The 19752-nt window shown below is 31.2% G+C and overlaps 1 protein-coding gene across 1 annotated transcript; it reads right to left on the reverse strand.

Annotated features, from left to right (window-relative positions):
- Positions 1–12862: 12862 nt before the first annotated feature.
- Positions 12863–16668, reverse strand: LOC132739512 (uncharacterized). Its single transcript, XM_060727226.1, has 6 exons — positions 16543–16668; positions 16051–16144; positions 15653–15796; positions 15125–15184; positions 14705–14873; positions 12863–14420 (listed from the first exon to the last, which is right to left on the reverse strand). Exons 2-6 carry the CDS (start codon positions 16114–16116, stop codon positions 14242–14244), a joined length of 618 nt encoding a protein of 205 aa, XP_060583209.1. The 5' UTR covers positions 16117–16144; positions 16543–16668; the 3' UTR covers positions 12863–14241.
- Between the last annotated feature and the right edge of the window lie 3084 nt (positions 16669–19752).

The following is a 19752-nucleotide window of genomic DNA, read 5'->3' on the forward strand; positions in this document are numbered from 1 at the left end:
CACTTGGAAGTCAAGCATAAAATAGTCTGTTACAGGTATGATGCCAAGTCAGGCCCATGCAAATATAATGTCATTGATGAATTGCCCACATACCTTACGAAATATACCCTGTTTCAGATCATATCATGTAATGATTTTGTTTTGGTCACATTTTATGGCTGTGAAATAGTGATAACAATATACAAATGTATCTTATTTGACACATACACAGGAGTTATTTCATTATATTTCTTTAATTAATTTATTATTACTGGCATGAGCAGATCTGGCATTGATCTAAGTTTTGCACTGAAAGTCCAGATCCATACCTCAATCTATTTTAATAGCACAATTTTGTGCTTCATGTTAAACTTCCCTTAGGCGGGGGACGTTGGTAATTTTGTTACAAATTCATATAACGCGGCACAAAATAATTACATTACCAAATTTTAACTCATACCAAACTCCGGGGTTTTCTTAGTTTTACTTACAAATTATACTCTATAATTATAGAACAAAGTCATAAAATACAATATTAAAATATATGGATCTTATGTACCCATGCAGCCTTTCAAAAATAAACAAATTGTACATGTATAATCACCATGAATTATAATCATGAATAATGTTTATCTTCGTTTTGGTTTCACATTCAGCATATACAAAAAACAAAGAGAGCAGCCTTTAATACATATATAAAATAATACAAGCATTCACATTGTCAATAAAATTGGTTTATTATAAAGCATGACACGATATAAGCATAATTTTTGTAATATATGTATTTGATTAAAGGGAAAACATTTTAATAAATATGATCTTTTAAAATAATTAAAGGACGGAATACGCTGATTATTTAAAATATTATCTGATTATATACAATATACATAAACTAAAATCTAGAGAAATAAAAACGAACATAGCTAATATGGAACAACACAATACAATTCTAAATAAATTTTAAAAGTCAAAACCTACTTATATGGGATAATAAAAAAAGCGTTTTTCAGTAAAGTTTAAAAGTCAAAACTAACACAACTTATATGGGTTAGTAAGATACACTTTTCAATAAAGTTTAAAAGTCAAAACCAACACAACTTAAATGGGATAATAAGACACACTTATCAATGAAGTTTAAAAGTCAAAACCAACACAACTTATATGGGATAATAAGCTACACTTTTCAATAAAGTTTAAAAATTAAAAACAACTATCAAGCTTTTATAGCTTATAGATTGAATATGATGGAAAGGTAAACAATTAAATGAAAGGGAAAACAGAAATATATACAGAATCAAATACATGTATACTATACCATTATAAAGTGCTATAGATCCGACATTCAAACGTGTGTGATTTTACTGCTGTAATCTAGAAGCACTTCATCAAAATATTTTGGGGATTTACTATTGTACAAAATTTATGGTCAAACTTACACTAATTTTAATTTTCAGGTTTCGTACAATAATCAGAGCTTAACAAATAGTTATATGCAGTAAATTATATCATTATTTTAATGAAATATTACATTTCAAAAATGAAATTCAAATAAGATTAATCCAAATTTTGAAAGCTTAAAAATGTTTTTGCTAATAATAGTAAATATAATAACATATCAAAAAATAGGGTTTCCTTTTTAAAATGTAACAATGTTTAAATTTATCTGTGAACAAGCAAACCAGAGAACGTGCTCCAGTAGTTATAAGTTGATGAGGTGTACTCAAAAAGTCCGTTACCAGATGTCCCATATAAACATTTAGCGTAAACTCTCTCACCGCCGTTTAGAACAAGTAAAGCGTCGGCAGTGTAACAGATGGTTGCGTCACTGTCATAGAATCTTCCAGACGTGTATACAGTATCGTCAACCATTATACCATAATACATGCTTTTGCTGTTATAAATACACAGATGAATCATAAATATGTAAGTTCCGCTCATTGGGGCCGTAAATATTCCGGTATTATTGTTGTATGCTTCACCTTTATTTAACATATTGTTTGCGAAGATAATGGTCTGTCCGGTTGCAAGGCTTAAATCGGCGGGTCCGCGTGCTTTAAATGCAATCGTATCTGTAAGCAGCAAAGCTGGAATGAAAAAAAAATATATGAAAAAAATAATATCTAAAAGCTATCAATAGAAATAATAAAAATAAATGATCTCCTGTCAAACATTTGAAATATAAAAATACACAATACATGCACGTGTATGTGATCGTTATTGAAATTTAGTATTGATATGTTGTTCATCGTTACGAAGGAATATTTCTGAAAACGTAAGTTTATCCATGTCTGCATACATATTTGCAAACAGTTCTAAAAGATCTGCTGTATGTAAACTATAAACCATTAATCAGTTAAATCTAAAATTGCCGTTACATATAGACCAACTTTAAGTCATGGGTAGACAAAAGTCTTTTGCTAACTAAGTTGACGAGTGCATTATAAAGTAAATAAAAATCTCCGGAATTCATAAGTAGATTGCCAAATATTAAATACTTAATAGGCTCATTGTTTTAATTGAACTTAGAATGAAAGAGGACTCTAATATACGAAACACTTGTATCTCTTATGTTGTATATCTCCTTCCAGAAGCTATTGTTTAAAGATAAGATGTAAAAGATATCTTTATGTTGATCTTGGCAACATTAAACGTTTTGTATTGTAGGCTGAGCATTAAACTTTGTATATTGGTATATGACCTACATATGACTACTTTATACTTGGTTATTATAAATACCTGATATATTTCAAATAAAATTGTTCTTGGCTACCATTCAAGTAGCACTTACATAAAAGTCAGCTTCAAAAATCAGACTTAGCAATTATATAGAAGCTGAAGCACTCTTCTTCTTTGTCTGAGGAAGGCTTTGATACTGAACAATTTCTCTCAAATTATGATGTTTTTTTAAAAAAAAAACTTTTATTAATTTCAATAAATGATTATATTTCGTCTTCCTCTTGATCGTATCTTATATTTGTCAAATCAATTAAAAAATAAGGTAGAAAATTAAATGACGACGATAAAATACATCAATAATATGGAAACCCCTCGATACATGTAATCTATTGGTCCGTTCTTAATATTTAAATTAGAAAAGCGGAAAATTTGTTTCCCAAATCTTCTTTCATTTAGGTGATCTATTTTCAAGATAAAGCGTTATTTAAAAAAAAAATATTTCTTTTCGTAGCATCACAGGAAATAGCAATGTGTATGTGATTGCGTAAAAAATGGTTTTCACAAGCATATTGAAATATGTATTATCATTAGCTTATTATTTATTTGCTCAAATTAAAATTTTGCGCAATTCCAATTTCTCTCCAAAATAACATATTGTTTTTGGCGCAACACATCTTTGAATGTTTCACCATTGACTGTTACACAAAAAACGTTCCTTTTTTTCTTTCTTTTGTTCTTTTTTGGCATTTTTACATTATTTACTATAACATCTTTCAAGATTGATATAATGAAATAGCATTTATTTCCACGGGAAGTCTGCTGCATAATGAGACAAACAAAATAGTTGTGACGAAAAATATTCGCAATAGTTAGCATGAAGTAGAAGAATACCTCGAAAAAGAACTGCAAAGGGTATAACGTGGCTCCTGTTTAACTTAAACTGCTATATTTATCATTGCTTTCCTTTTATAACATGCCATTGGAAAAACATAAAAAATAATATTTATACGCTAAAAATATTACAATTTATCATCGTGGCTTTCCAAATGTTAATTTAAAATCATCAATAATGTGCTTATATAGATATGCAATAAAGTTTTACTTAGAAAATATAAATACTAGTAACTTGGATATGTGACAGCGTCAATTTACAAGTTCAGAGTCGGGATATCGCAATAAAATTAAGATACCAAATAATATTAATAATAATAAAATAAAAATATAAAAAACCCTTTTCATCTTAATATGTTCATCAGCATCAATCAACTATTATAATTATTATTATAGTTTGCACATCTTGATTGTTCATTGTTTGTAGATGGTACAAAAACTTCGAATTTAGAGTAACCGATGTAACCGTCAAATCATAATAGAACTAAAATAATGATGATTATTAAGTATAATTTTTTAATTGCATCCATAGCGTAAAATGACTATATTTTATGTAAGAGTTAATTATTTTAGTGACACGTCGTTTTGACAATACTCACTTTTGTATATACATTCGTGAAGTTGAAATCGTGAATTCGTGAAGTTGAAATCGTGAATTCACGAAGTTGAATTCGTGAAGTTGAAATCGTGAATTCATGAAGTTGAAATCATGAATTCGTGAAGTTGAAATCGTGAATTCATGAAGTTGAAATCGTGAATTCGTGAAGTTGAAGTCGTGAATTCATGAAGCTGAATCGTGAATTCGTGAATTCTGTATTATGAAAACGGGAATGCACGAAGTTTAAATTGTGAATTCATGAAGATGAAATCGGGAATTCATGAAGTTGAAATGGCCCTACCGGTCTTTCGTATGGTTTGACGTTTTCTACTGCGTTTCCAAATTTTCGTAATGAACTAAGAACTCATATCAAAATTCCGCACTTAATATCGTTCAGTCAAATCCATGCATAACACATAAAATAGTTCATGTCGTTTATAACACTCGATTATTTGATGTTTAGTGTTCAGCAGCTTATTGTTGTGCGTGCCCCTTTAAAGGCCCATAAAGCATAAAATTGCTACCATTTGTTGCAGCATATGTTTTCATATCATCGATATTCAACTCTAACAATAGCAAAACATTCAATATAAAGCAAATATTGTGCCCAAAAAGTTGTTTTAACTTCACCTTCCGCCCCGTTTTAAATTATTTTCTGTTAGGTGCCCTACAGGGTGTCTTTCTGTCGGCGCTGTGTAAAATGGTCGTCGTCAGTGCTGCGTTCCTCTAACGACGCTTTCTTTACTGGTAGACTTATTATATATCGCTATATGCATCAGTGTTTGCTTTTGAATTTTAGCATATTATCATTGGCGAACAATATTTTCTTATTGTCAAGTGAGATAAAATGATGTAACGTAAGTGTTGGTAATTTCTGATGCTTAATTTTCAGCTGCTTATTGTTGTGCGTGCCCCTTTAAAGGCCCATAAAGCATAAAATTGTTATCATTTGTTGCAGCATATGTTTTCATGATCGACATTTAACTCTAAACAACAGCAAAACATGTTGAATAAAGGAAATATTGTGCTCAAAAAGTTTTTTAACTTCCTCACCTTCCGCCCCGTTTTAAATTATTTTCTGTTAAGTGCCCTACAGTACAGGGTGTCTTTCCTCTAACGACGCTTTCTTTAGTGGCAGACATTTTTTCGGACAAAGTCCGTCTGTTATCGGTTTGACTTTCTGTAAAATTAACAGGGAAGGACTGAATATAAGTAAAAGTTTCATTGGTCATTTTAAAATTACAAACTGAAATCGGTGAACTCATTGGTCATTCTAAAATAAAATGTAAAGGAAAGTTCTAACCAGTCTAAAAGAAATGTAAAGGATAGTTCTTACCATTCTAAAACAAAATTTTAAGGATAAGTCTATGATAAAATGCAAGGGATAGTTTTATCACTATAAAATAAAATGTTGTGGATATTTCTAAAATAAAATGTACAGGAATGAGGATAGTTCTTAAACTGTTAGGCTAATTTGCAATGATTACAAAATTTATAAAGTCAAACGGAAAAAAAGTAAAAAGGACACCTTCAATAGAAGTTGTTCTTCTTTGAACAATCATCAATATCAATATGCTATAATTTCATTTCAATATTTACAAAATGGGTATTGTCTTAATAGCTACAAGAAATAATTATCATGTCATTGTTATGCAAGCATTGCTAAAATTCTTTTTGTATTGAAAATTTAAATATAACATTTTTTTGCATGTTACACATTTATACTTCAGCCGAGTATCTTTTTAAAAGATACTTCTTGTTATATCGGTATATGCATCAGTGTTTCCTTTTGATTTTTTAGCATATTATCATTGGCGAACAGTATTTTACGATTGTCAACTGAGATAAAATGATGTTAAGTAAGTGTTGGTAATTTTTTGATGCAGGACATTGATACTTCATCTTCGAAATTACAATACTCGCAATCGGGTAAAATCGAGAAGTCTGTCTTGTAAATATAATAATAACTCGGCGAATTTTCATAATAATCTTAATAATCTCGGACTTAATACGATTGAAAGTAGTTCTATCATGTGGTTCTAGATGTATACAAACAAACAAACAAAACACAGATGATTATGATTGAAATATATCTGACAAACATAATCAGTCTAAAAACGCCCACTAATTGATGTACATTTAAAATCAAATACAAATTATTTTCACCAGGTAAACATTTTGTATTTCGGTTTCTACAACCATTAAAATAGGTATATAAGTAATGTAAGGTTTATTTTTTCTATATCTGTATATGAACTTACTTTCGACTTTAGGCGGACTGTGACTCGATATATTAGAATAAACTTAGTCAATAACTGTCAACATTTACTTGTTTCTTAGCGTAGGTGAGACCGAAGTACCGTATCCGTTCTGTGTGTTCTTACTATTGTGTTCGAGGTCCTTATGCGAAGTTTGACAGAAAGGCCCAAGATGATTGGATGGTTTCGAATTATTTTTTACGTTATGAATTGGTAACACACTAACAGGTTAGTATGATATGTTTATTATCAGTCATATAAATATGATAACACTACACAGTCGTGATGTAACGAGTCGGGCAATAAACATTCGTGATGTAACGTGTCGGGCAATACACAGTGGTGATGTAACGTGCCGCGCAATACAAAGTCGTGATGTAACGTGTCGGCTAATACGATATCGTGATGTAACGTGTCGGACAATACACTGTCGTGATGTAACGTGTCGGACAATAAACTGTCGTGATGTAACGGTTCGGACAATACACAGTGGTGATGTAACGCGCCGCGCAATGCACAGTGGTGTTGTAACGTGTCGACAATACACTGTCGTGATGTAACGTCTCGGACAATACACAGTGCTAATGTAACGTGCTGCGCAATACACAGTGTTGATGCAACGTGTCGGGCAATACACATACGTTAATTAACGAGTCGGGCAATACAACGTCGTGATGTAACGAGTCGGGCAATACACAGTCGTGATGTAACGTGTCCGGCAATACAAAGCCGTGATGTAACATGTCGGGCAATACACAGTGGTGATGTAACGTGCCATGCAATACAAAGTCGTGATGTAACGTGTCGGGCAAAACACTGTCGTGATCAAACGTGTCGGACAATACACTGTCACGATGTAACTTGTCGGGAAATACCCATTCGTGATGTAACGTGTCGGGAAATACAAAGTCGTGATGTAACGTGTCGGAAAATACACAGTCGTGATGTAACGTGTCGGGCAATACATTGTCGTGATCTAACGTGTCGGGCAATACACATTCGTGATGTTACGTGTCTGGCAATACAAAGTCGTGTAACGTGTCGGACAATACACAGTAGGGATGTAACGTGTCGGCAATACACATTCGTGATGTAACTAGTCGGAAAATACACATTCGTGATGTAACATGTCGGGCAATACACAGTCGGGATGTAACGTGTTCGGCAAGACAAACTCGTGATGGAAAGTGTCGAGCAATACACATTCGTGATGTACGTGTCGGGCAATACAAAATCGTGATGTAACGTGTCAGGCAATACATTGTCGTGATGTAACGTGTTGGGCAATAAACATTGGTCTTGTATGTATCAGAAATACAACGTCGTAATGTAACGTCTTCAGCAATACACAGTCGTGATATAACAAGTCAGACAATACACAGTCGTGTTGGGCAATAAACATTGGTGTTGTATGTGTCAGAAATACAACGTCGTAATGTAACGTCTTCAGCAATACACAGTCGTGATATAACAAGTCAGACAATACACAGTCGTAAGGTAACGTGTCGGGCAATACACAGTCGTAATATTACGAGTCGGACAATACAACATATGATACATGCACATATACTCGTACTGATGTTTTTATTCTATTTCAAATTACATATTTTTTCCAGGTTGTAAGAATTTATAAATGTAACACGTGTACTCTGATTGTTAAATTCTATCATAAAGAAAACCTGTAGGTATTTGTTTTATTACATTGGTATAATAGCACTAGCAATTGGATTGTTTATTTTATATTTGCCTAAGTCTATTGCTGGTAATTGCTTTTGCACTAGATATTTTACTTTTTATACGAATTTAAGAGAAAAAGATTATGCTACAGCGCTACAGGTTCTTATATTTTTCCTTGGAATGCTTTTGATATAATTATTATTATTACTTTTTGTTTTTGATAACCTTAATAACAATTCTATTATCATATAGAATTCATATTTAAGATCATTTTCTTTGTACAGAGGGCATATAGATATGGCAGAAACAGGTGCTTTTAACGAGTTTTCTAGTGCGCTCTACGATATATAACTGAAATAAAATGGAGATGTGTTACTTGTAATAATGTAAATGCTTTAATTAAGTCATTCCTGTGCGAGGGACATTTATTTAGTGAGAATTTATAAATAATAAAAATCTCTAAAGCCATGTGTCCCTCAAAAGGTTATGTAATTGATATCAGTTGATATATTTGCGGTCATGTGATCATCTGATAGAAAACAATAAACAAACACCTGATATCCCTGGCCCAATTGTATGACATTTGAATGTCCGCATGTGTGCTTTTATCAGAATCACTAAACATGATATTGCGCATAGATCTTTTTCCATATATTTTAAATAGTGAATAATATCATTAAGCTATTCATATTAACCGAAAAAAAGCCTACATTATCTTCTGTTTCATAATCTTCAAATATGCAATTTATACTTCTTGTAAGAATTTTTTTATATGACATATATATTTTCATATTTGTTCTTCTGTACGGATGCAGTTTATTAAATAATTATTGTCCCAGAGACAACAACTCATTGTAGGGATTGAACATGTCTGACAGCTTCCCGAACGTGTTTCTGACTTTTATGCTTCCTGAAGGGAGAGCATATAATCGCTGCAAATTAACAAATTATTGAAGAAATTTTATAAATAAGGTGAAAGAGATCATTTGGATGAAGTGCATTGTCCAAGAGCCATAACTCAACCTTGCTTATTTGATGTATTTATCTATTTATCTCCCATGCGTTAAAATGCTTTTCCGTCTAAACTGTAGACGATGTCTCATTAAAAACTACACATAGTTGCAGAGACCTGTGAGAGAAAGTGCAGTGTCAAAAAAGAAAAGAAAAAAAAACAAATAACTCTACATTGTGAAGAATAATAAAATAATTTTGAAAAAAAATATGGTAGTAGATAAACGCCACGGGTAAATTTGAATAATGATAATAAACTAATGATACAATTCGAAGAATCGCTCTAGTATTTATACACAAAGTAAATCCCAGAACAAATAACATCTGGAACTGTTCAATATTCACAATACATCTTCTAAAACATAAATTTCATGAAAAATCTAGGACAATGATGATTCTAAACAATTTTAAATAAAAAACATTAGAAAAGAAAATTCCATTATGTTTTAATTATAGCCAAAATGATTTCATTCCACCTTAAGAAGTTAATGGAATATTCAAGCCAGTATCAAACAGGGATACAAAAACTGTATTTTAAAGTTATAGATAAGTTCTTAACAATTTATCATCAGATATATTAATAAAAAATGATTCCATTTACACGGAAAAAAGGATCTATTAACAACAACAATAAAATGTTACCAAACAGTTTAGTCCAAGAGATTGGTTGAATTCGCCTAAATAAAAGTATCTATTTAAACCTTAAATAAAACAATTTCTCCGGATAAATACTTAAATCTTTGTACGGAATTGAAAAAAAGTAAAAGAACCTTCCATTTTGCGCATGCGCCTCTGTCGGACATTTTTCGCACCTACTTTACCAATCTTTGGAGTTGTGACATCATCAAAGCGTCAGACCCCGCAAGTACCAATAATATAATGTAGATTTCTAATTCAAATTTTGTTGATCGGTTATATTTCTTAATAAATTTAATAAACTTTATCTAAAAAATTGATATACACGTTATAACTAATTCACACGTTCGTCCTGCTTCATTGTGACTTCGACCTTGATGTTAAGCCCACAAAGGTTAAAATTTCAGTGCGTTTAATATACTACGCACTCAGTTGCACTTACATGTATTATTGAAATTGGTTGAAAATAAAGTAAGATTGAAAACATTTTTGCTCTTCAGTTATTACTGAATTTTAATCATTATTTTCTACTTTTTCATTTATTACATACAAGTCAACATTTGCTCCAAACGTATTTAAGTGAATCTTTTCGGCAATGATTTGATAACTGTAGTTGCGTACAATTTATTTTCAATATAAGATTCCTATTTAACAAATATGTTTGAAGGAAAAGTTTAACATTTTACTTATTTTGCATATTATGCGTTCGAGAACAGGAATAACCCTTATATCCTAGATTGGGCACGCAACTTTTTTTCCAAGGCAAAATCCAAGTAAATGTACTGCCTCTATTCGGCACAATCGGGTCAGTCAATCCGTCCCAGATGATGCCACTCCACATCATAACTTAGCCTACCCCGTAGCATTCGTACTCAGCAATATTTCTGGCTTGAAACCTCACCCCCAGGCCTACTCAAGGCTCTTGTATATGTCGGTCAGTAAAGTCTAGACAAACCTAGACTAAGCAGAGAAGGAAACATGGCTCAAGTTTTGTTTTGTCTTAGTCACCTCACATGCTTACTCGCCAATACCAAAAATGTCAGGCGGTGACGACAAATCAATGGATATTGTTTTACAGGGTCCTCTTGATCGCAATTTATCCTAGTGCCACCTTTTACACCGGCTGAGTACATTTACCAGGTGAATTGGAAAGATCTTAACGAACACATGATTTCTAATGATAATAAGGAACGTATACTGGAAGTATGAAATAGATACCTTGAGTAAGAAAGACGTTATCGAAAACAAACATTTTTTTCATGAAAATTATATGTTCAAGGGGGATAATTCTGATAACTGATGCTAGAGTTATTATTAAGAAAACCTATTCATGTGTAATGTGGTTGATGATCAGAAAGTAATGTGGTTGATGATCAGAAAGTAATGTGGTTGATGATCAGAAAGTAATGTGGTTGATGATCAGAAAGTATATGGTTGATGATCAGAAACATAAATTTGTAGTTTACGATATAAACAAGCTATAGTGAATAAGATTTTACTGCGTAAAATCTTTAATAAGAAATCTGGAAGCTGCCGTCTGCGCTGGGTTAGTACGTCTGTTTGAAATGACGTGCATAATTTCATTCTTCCATCTAATCCATCTATTCATATTACAAGTTTCATAAAAATATTTCAGTACTTTTTGAGTTATCAGAAAGTTTGTTATCTTTGCCTTATTTAATTTTTTGTTGCCGGAAAAAGACGAGCATTATCTCCAAACTACCATCTCGTACCAATATTTCAAGTTTTCACAATAAAGGGAGAAACTTCTGGTGGTTAACAAAATTTGAGTAGCAGTCTGATGTGTTAGAAATATTTTCTGGTTGAGGATTTGAAATAAGTACCTTTTGTGACCAGACAAACGTCAAAGAAGCGTTTTACTGCGAATAAATGGTAAGGTATCAATAAATAATTCTAATTATTACCCCTCACTTTTTTCGTTATGCTAATTTCCCATAGGCCTCTGGGAGTTATTTTTACTGTTAATGCAAGTGTACCACGTGACTAAGAATTTTGTGCTGTTACATAGGTAACAGTATTTTAACAGTATAAAATCTGGTCACGTGGTCTATTTTCTAAATAAAATGAAATAAAATGGCCGCCATTTTTTCTCGATTCATTCTTAATTTCGACGTTAAACCCCGATAGGACATCAATTTCTTCTCTCTCATAAAATTTTGTTGTTCGCACCCTGGTGTGCTTTTCGCTTATAAAATATCTTTTTGTTGAATAGTCAAAAAGTGAACATCCGTTTTCAACGGAAGTAATTTGCAATGTAAATAATTATGTGTCAAACTGGAACATGCAGACGATTTAAGCATGCAACAAAGGATTATTTAACAATTTTAATCAGTGAAACGTTACAGATATGGTGGACAGACATAGGATATCATCGTTATTTTGTCAGAATATTCTGGAAACAGAAGGATCAGATTTCACAGATCATAACCGCGTAAATGGGTAAGTGTTTTGTTTTCTAAATAAAACCTAGCTTATTGTATGTTTATGATTTGTAGATATCATCACTTGCTTAAAGAATAAAAGAAAAAGAAAACTTCTCAAGTAGGCCTAAAGTTATCTTTAAAGGTAAGGACAGTTTAGTTATTGTTACTCTTGGTTTAGTTTTGTTACAGTTAGATTTAGTTGTCAATTAATTTACGCCTCGGGTAACAGTATTTTCCTCGGGATGATATTTTTACTGTTACCCACAAACCCATGTGTTATTTATATATTATTACTGAACAGATTTAGCTGTATAGAACAGTATGCTTGTATATGTTATTAAATTTGACATTCAAAATCGGTTCATGAATTGCATTTACAAGACCAGTGAAACTGGTTCTATATTGAAGAAGTAATAATTCATCATCAATGAATTCCAAACAACAAAAAACACGCACATATCATGTTTTATCTGCTTACTATATTTGTACGCAGTTGAGAAATGCTCAAATAATTTTGTTTACAAAAGAAATATTTGAGGAATAATAATAATTCTATATCAAAATTAAATTACTTTCAACAAAGTCAAGATCTTTTTTTGTTCATGGTCAAACTAACTTGTTGTCCAGAAGAATGAAATTAACGTATGACAGCTGTAGGTTATTAGTAGCAAACACACAAAAAACAACACAAATGTACTTTTCCAATCTATTGATGCGGCTTACACACATATATATTAAAACTTACGGATCTAATACGTTTATTGGGTTAGATTAATAGATATACATTTCTTCTGACAGTAAGGTATATGTTAATTTACTTAATTTGATAGAAATAGAAACACCGTTTTATTTAATTCTAGGTCCATACAAACAAACACTCTTTATATACATATATAGACACTTTCATTTTGCTACGCATACAAAGATGGTTCAATGCATTATTGTGTGATATTTTGTAATACATTTATAACACATTTAAGTTTAAAAATATAACTTAGAAGGGATGAAGTAATATGAGCCGTGTCATGACAAAACCAGCATAGTGCGTTTGCAACCAGCATGGATCCATGCATTCGCGCAGTCTGATCAGGATTCATGCTGTTCGCTATCAGTTTCTCTACTTGTAATAGAGTTGGTAAGCAAACAGCATGGATGCACAGGTTGATCAGCATCCATGCTGGTCGCAAACGCACTATGTTGGTTTTGTCACGACGTGGCTAATATATAAAACAAGACAAACATTTTTTAAGCTTTAAGCATCTTTAATAACTATCCTGTCGGTATAATAACTGTATATGCAATTAATCTATATCAGTATTACAATATGACACACTTTTCAAAATTGTTATTTTAATTTATGTGATTTGATTTCATTGCCAAATAAAAAGAGAGAAAACATCAAGCATGTTAAAACAGTTACAATACAATTGTACAACATATTTGGCAACATGGTTGCTCCTTAGCTTCTTTAAACATTAGCAACGGATTTTCCGAATGCAGTTAGTTACAATAACATATCTTACAAGAATTGCTAGCAGTGAAATAAAGTAATCACACACACACACGCACGTACGCACTAAAATAAAAATATGATTGGTTATATGTGATTTCTAGTTTGAATAGTATTGGCAACTAGCTATTAAGAAAATAAAATAATATAAAAATCAAGAAAGAAGAAACAAAATATCACTGTTGTTTTGCATAATGAAATAAAAATGAATGCATATCTATTAAGATTGTGCTGGTTTGATTTCAATTTCAAAAGCGTTTGCTTACTTACGTGAAATACTGAACAGTCAAAATTGTTTCATTATTATTTTTTCTTTAGACAATTCTAATTTGTGAACTAGAAGTAACTAGAATTTTTAGAGGATGAAATTATCTTAATTCATTAAAAAGACGAATTCTTTCATTTTGATATTTCGGACATGTAAACAAAAAATGGTTACTATATTCTATATCAGTTTATATACAGGGTATAAAAACATTAAAGTGCACTTTAAAAATACGATGAAAATACTTAGTCCATTACGTTTTTAGAGCAGATTGCATGTATATATTTGGCGAAAGTTTACCAAGAAAATGAGCACCGATATAGTTTTATAAACACCAATCGCCATTCGAATCTTACAAAACACCTTCTAGAGCAGAAAAAGAAGTACCGCCCACAACACCGAGTAACTTTTACTAATCTGAGAGAGTAGTAGCCTGTCCAGTAACATCGCCAGCTTCTCTTTACCCTTGTTTCACCTATAAAAGAGAATGGTTTGAAAAGCTGACTCAACAAACTAGATGCATTTTTGCAATTTGACAAAATACAGCGTATATGTTCCACAATAATGATATTGAATCATTCATCGGGATGAAAGCAAGAATGTAGTTTAACATGACTGGATTGAAATAGTTACAGGCTAGGTTTCATTTAGTCTGTTCTTGGACTTATAAAGAGGGTAAAAAGTTAATAATCACTTAAAATGGGTGAAGAGGACATTTGCAGAGAAATGAAGTTAAATATTCAACACAAGTTATATGACCTTCGTCATCTGATGATGCTGGAGCCACATCCTGTACTATTTCTTCACCACTACAGTTTCTTGCCACAAGAACATATACTGGTCGACCCTCGCAGTGATCAAGTATTGTTTGTGATGTGTTCGAAGGAGGAAACTCCATTCTGTCGTAACAGAGAGATTTATTCTCAAACTGAAATAAGATAAAAGATAATTGGGGTGTATGAATTGATAAAGTTGAACGGACTATTTAACTTAAAACAATTAAGCGCAGACATTAAAGATATGAGCTTATATAGTAGAGACACAGTAACAAAAATAATGACACCAGCTTCTGACGGATTTTAAAGACAGATAAGCTAAAAGGGGTGTTCTTAAAATCTTTCAAGGTGAACTAAAGTCCATGTGAAATAATATTTGAATAGCATTGTAAGAAACACAAACCTCTTCTAGCTGAGACAGGAGACAAACTTTTTCATTGGCTGGCTTGTCAATTTGATATCCCTGAAAACATATTTTCATATTTGTAATTCAAAAGAAAATAGATAAAATATATGTGGCAAAATTTTAAAAATTTAAGTTACGATCAATAGCTCTTTAAAATCAGCTTGAATGTTGTATTTTGTGCAATATGTTTCTAAGTGGTAATTTGATAATGCAATTATACTTGATCAAAACCAATTACGAGTTAACCAAAGATAAATTTGCAGAAATCGGAAATTGCACATGTTTATTTCTGTAGACAAGAACTTAAGTTAGATACTGTAACAAACCCAGCGTTACAACAAGAAAAATTAAGTTACTCGGGTGTGTAAAAAAACTGATTTTCAGTTAAGCATCATCAATATTAAAATGCACAAAAATAATAACTTAAATTTTGATTACATTGGAGTAATTATATCAAGTTATTTGCTCTTCTTAATATGAATTTTCAGAATATATCTGAATAAGTGAATGAGATTAGGATCTTACATGCTCCTCCATGATTTCGACTTTAATCACAGGTGCTCCATTGTCATCAATCACATCAATGTCTTCTTCTGATTGTTTATGAACGATATTCAGAGTGAGTTCTTTTCCTGTGTCGCTTTTTATATGTTGGCTCTCGGTTGTGTCCTTTATTAAATACATTTGAATTAAATCTAAAGGTAACACCTTTATATTGATTTGTTGATTATACTTTACGAAGAGTGTATTATTAATTGTTAGATAACAAATTATAGCGCAATATTACAAGTTCACAATATTATAATTAATGTAGAATGTATAATTATTTTGGAAGAAAATGTATTTACTTTTAATAATAATTAACTTTTATTATATACAATGAAGATAATTCTGTTTTCTAGACAGGTAAAAATTGAACAAACCTCTGCAGCGCCACAAGATGTTGCCGCAAACACAATCAGAAATCCAGAGATGAGAGAAAGTTTCATTGTTGATTCTTTCACGACTTATGTTTTTCTGAAGTGAGAAATTAAAATACATGTATTTTAAACAAGATAAACAAGGAAAGGGAGCGTTCAATAAACGCAACCCCAACACGACCCAGCAACAAGAACCAGTGGCAAGGAGCCCAGGGTGACCAAACAAAAAACAGGGAAAAACATTTTTATTTTACAAAATATTAGGTAAGATAATTGCATAGTTAAAATGTATTAGAATTTGTTCTATCTGCAGATGGAAATACATCTGTATATTAATTATCAACATTTTACATCTACACAGACACATTAAATTTTATATATCATTATAGATTGGTAAAATTAATTAGTATCCGTCATATAAGTATATACGCATTTTTTCTACTGCCATTAAATTTGAACTGCTGATGACGAAAAAACAAAACAAAAAAGACTTACCTGTTATCCAGTTATGAAAGTCTTGAACAAAGCCAAAAGTCTGAATGTTGCATTCTGCAAGCAACATATTATATATACTTTAAACAAGGAACAAGGAAGACTTTCTGTAAAACATTTAACCAATCGTAGAGGAGGACAATGTGGCAAATTATTTACGGGTAACTGGAATTTAAAAGTCATGCACAGGTTGAAAAGATTGCATGTCGAATAATGCATGTTTTGCTTTGAACAAGGAAGTGTTTGCTTGTAAAAACTCCTAAATCATGCTTACAGAAGGTTCTGTAATAAAAATGCCACCTTGAACTTTTCTATTTTACGATTTTTTTTCTTTATTATTAATAAAAAAAACTTAGATGGCTTTTGCTAAGCATAAGTTTATGATGTAAGGTACGACAATCTTAAATCAGAAACTATTCAAATCAGTTTCATGTGTTTATTACGTATAACCTTTTTATAAAGAGGCTATTTACATTTTTTAAGAATGAAATGTTTTAATAAACATTGTAACAATTTTGAATCATTTAAAGAAAACAGCATAAGACTTAAGACCAACAAGGATTAGGGAAACTTATACCTTCTATATAAGTTTTGACTGAATTAAACACACAATTAAATCAAGTTGATTGTTTTGTGCCCGGCATTAATATTTTTGTTATCTTTATCGCTTAATCTTGTCCTTCATCAATTCCTATATCGTAACAATAACTAAATGAAATGATAAAAGCGACTCAACGTATATCTAATTGTCATGAAACTTGCTCAGAGTCTTTGCGTTTATCTGTAAAGCGTGCAAAACATTTGTATGATGGCATTACGTAACTTTTAATGATGAATTGACCAACATGCATTCATCAAATAGTTTTAATTTTAATTGATTTTAACCAAAACAAATAACTATAGTTATGCTAAAATGAAACAGGCACAGATTCATTTCTGGTTGAGTAAAAATATTGTCGTCGGTCGATATCAATTCTTAGATAAATTAAGAAAAAAATTAAAAGATTTTATGCGTCATTTGTTTGTTGTTTTTGTAACATTAAAAACATTTCAACAGTGAAGACCGGATGTAATATTTTTTCATGAGTAACTTAGTCTTGAGTTAAAATAAAATATCTGGTGAGTATAACTATGCACCAACATGGTATAGGTCATATGGCAATTTTCAAGCTTTACTGGTGGAGGAAGACCTCATATGCCCCATCCGTACATTATAATAGGCACAAACGGGCACCTGAACCACGACTATCTGTGAGCTAGCTGGATAACTTTTTCACTGAAAAATTAAAAATGGCGAGTGAGGTTCAAACATATAGCGGTGAGAGGAAAATGGTTTGAATTCATCGACCTTAATAACCAATCGGCCACAGAAACCATTAATTTGGTGTTACATTCAAAACAAATACACTTCCCGATTCTATTACTTTAATGAATTTTACTGATTTTAACACGTAAGGTCTGTCCCTGTAACACATGTGATTTAAGATTAACTTCAAAAATGTTTTCGAAAACGATAATAATACCACTTCTAAATAACACCGAAACGAAATTACCACACTATTTAAATACATAATAACCATTTAAAGCAGAACCAAAAACGATAAGCCCAACGCGCAAATTAATCTATGAATAACTTGTTCATTGTTATCAATTCAATAGATTTGCCCGTAAAATGCAAATCATTCGATAGCTTGTTCGCACCAGTGTCAAATTACTCTGCATAAGTTTGGGGCGTGGGAGGGTCAAAATATTACGAAAATTACACCTGCTTTTATAGAAAAATATTAGTGTTTAACAATTTACAATTTTGGAATGTCGATATCTTAAGAATTGAATAGACTTCAAATGAATATGTTGAGCCAAATCTTCCAATTCAATGGTCAATTCAACATTGAGATGACAGTGATTGTTAAAAATTGCTGATATACCGGCCCCGTGTTCACTGAGATTAAAGGATCAGGATCAAATATAAAAGGTCAAATATTTTTCATTGTTTACCCTCATGGAATTAATATTTAATATGTACTTGATAAAATTGGATCTAAATAATATGTTTATGAAATTTAAGAATAAATTTATCGGTATTGATCAAGACTTGGACATTTTACAGTTGATTCAAATATTGATCTTGGCCCATTATTGTTTTATTTATTTGTTTTGTCAATGTCATGTAGAAATATGGTTGAATCTTTGCGAGTAAGCACGCATTTTTTACATTTTAGTTATCTTTCATTTAATTGAAGGCAAATGCTATCAATTGTAATTTAATAAAAATCAGGATAATTAGATTCTGAGTCTGATCTATGGTTAGTTAATACGGGACCAGGTCTCAATAACTCATACCGTTTATTTATAGCGTTATTTTGTCATGGGAATAAATATTTTCAAAGACTTTATTAGAAATTTCTTTTTATTCAGTTGTATATTATCACCCTAAAATGTAAAGATTTATTAATGCTAATAGATTCTACACGGATTGGCATCGCATTGTAAATGAAATGAAAACACTACTGTATTTTGTTATCATATTGCAATGATTATTTTACAAATGGATTATTTCATATGTTAAAATTTTAGGTGATCTTGATTTTTCTCTCTCTCTTATCAAGGAAAGCTAACCCTACGAAAAAATTTCATTAGAATCCCATTTTACCTGATACAGATAAAATTATGCATTGACACAACTAGGAAGTGTTTCTGTAATTTTTGTACGATACATTCCATCGCTTAGAAAGATAATAGGCAAATACATACATCAAGTTGTTATACACTTATTGATATGCCATGAAGTGAATAAATATGCAAATTGCATAAACATTTTATTATTGTAGACCACTCGAAGATCATGATTGTGACTGCGAATAATCATCAAAATAATTTGTAATTGTTCAAAACAGTTTAAAACAAGTTCTATCTTATGGCAATATGAACATCAGAACAATATACATGTTTGTTAAAGATTTAAAGATCTTGTAACTAAAATTTTTAATGGTTTTATATCATTAATATGATGCCTAAATGAAGATTTATCAATATTGAAAGTTCCAAAAAGCATTATTTGTGAAGATATTTCTGAATTTACATGTCATGTAAATAGAGGGTGGTTATTAAAATTTTATTTTCTATAAAGTCTTAGCCAATTTTTTCAATAAGAAATGAATGCACATATATGATTACTTATAATGCGTATTACTATTTGCAGTTATATTAAAA

This window comes from Ruditapes philippinarum, unplaced genomic scaffold (genome assembly GCF_026571515.1).
Source record: "Ruditapes philippinarum isolate M1 unplaced genomic scaffold, ASM2657151v2 ctg3324_1_1_1_1, whole genome shotgun sequence".
Taxonomy (NCBI): Eukaryota; Metazoa; Mollusca; class Bivalvia; order Venerida; family Veneridae; genus Ruditapes; species Ruditapes philippinarum.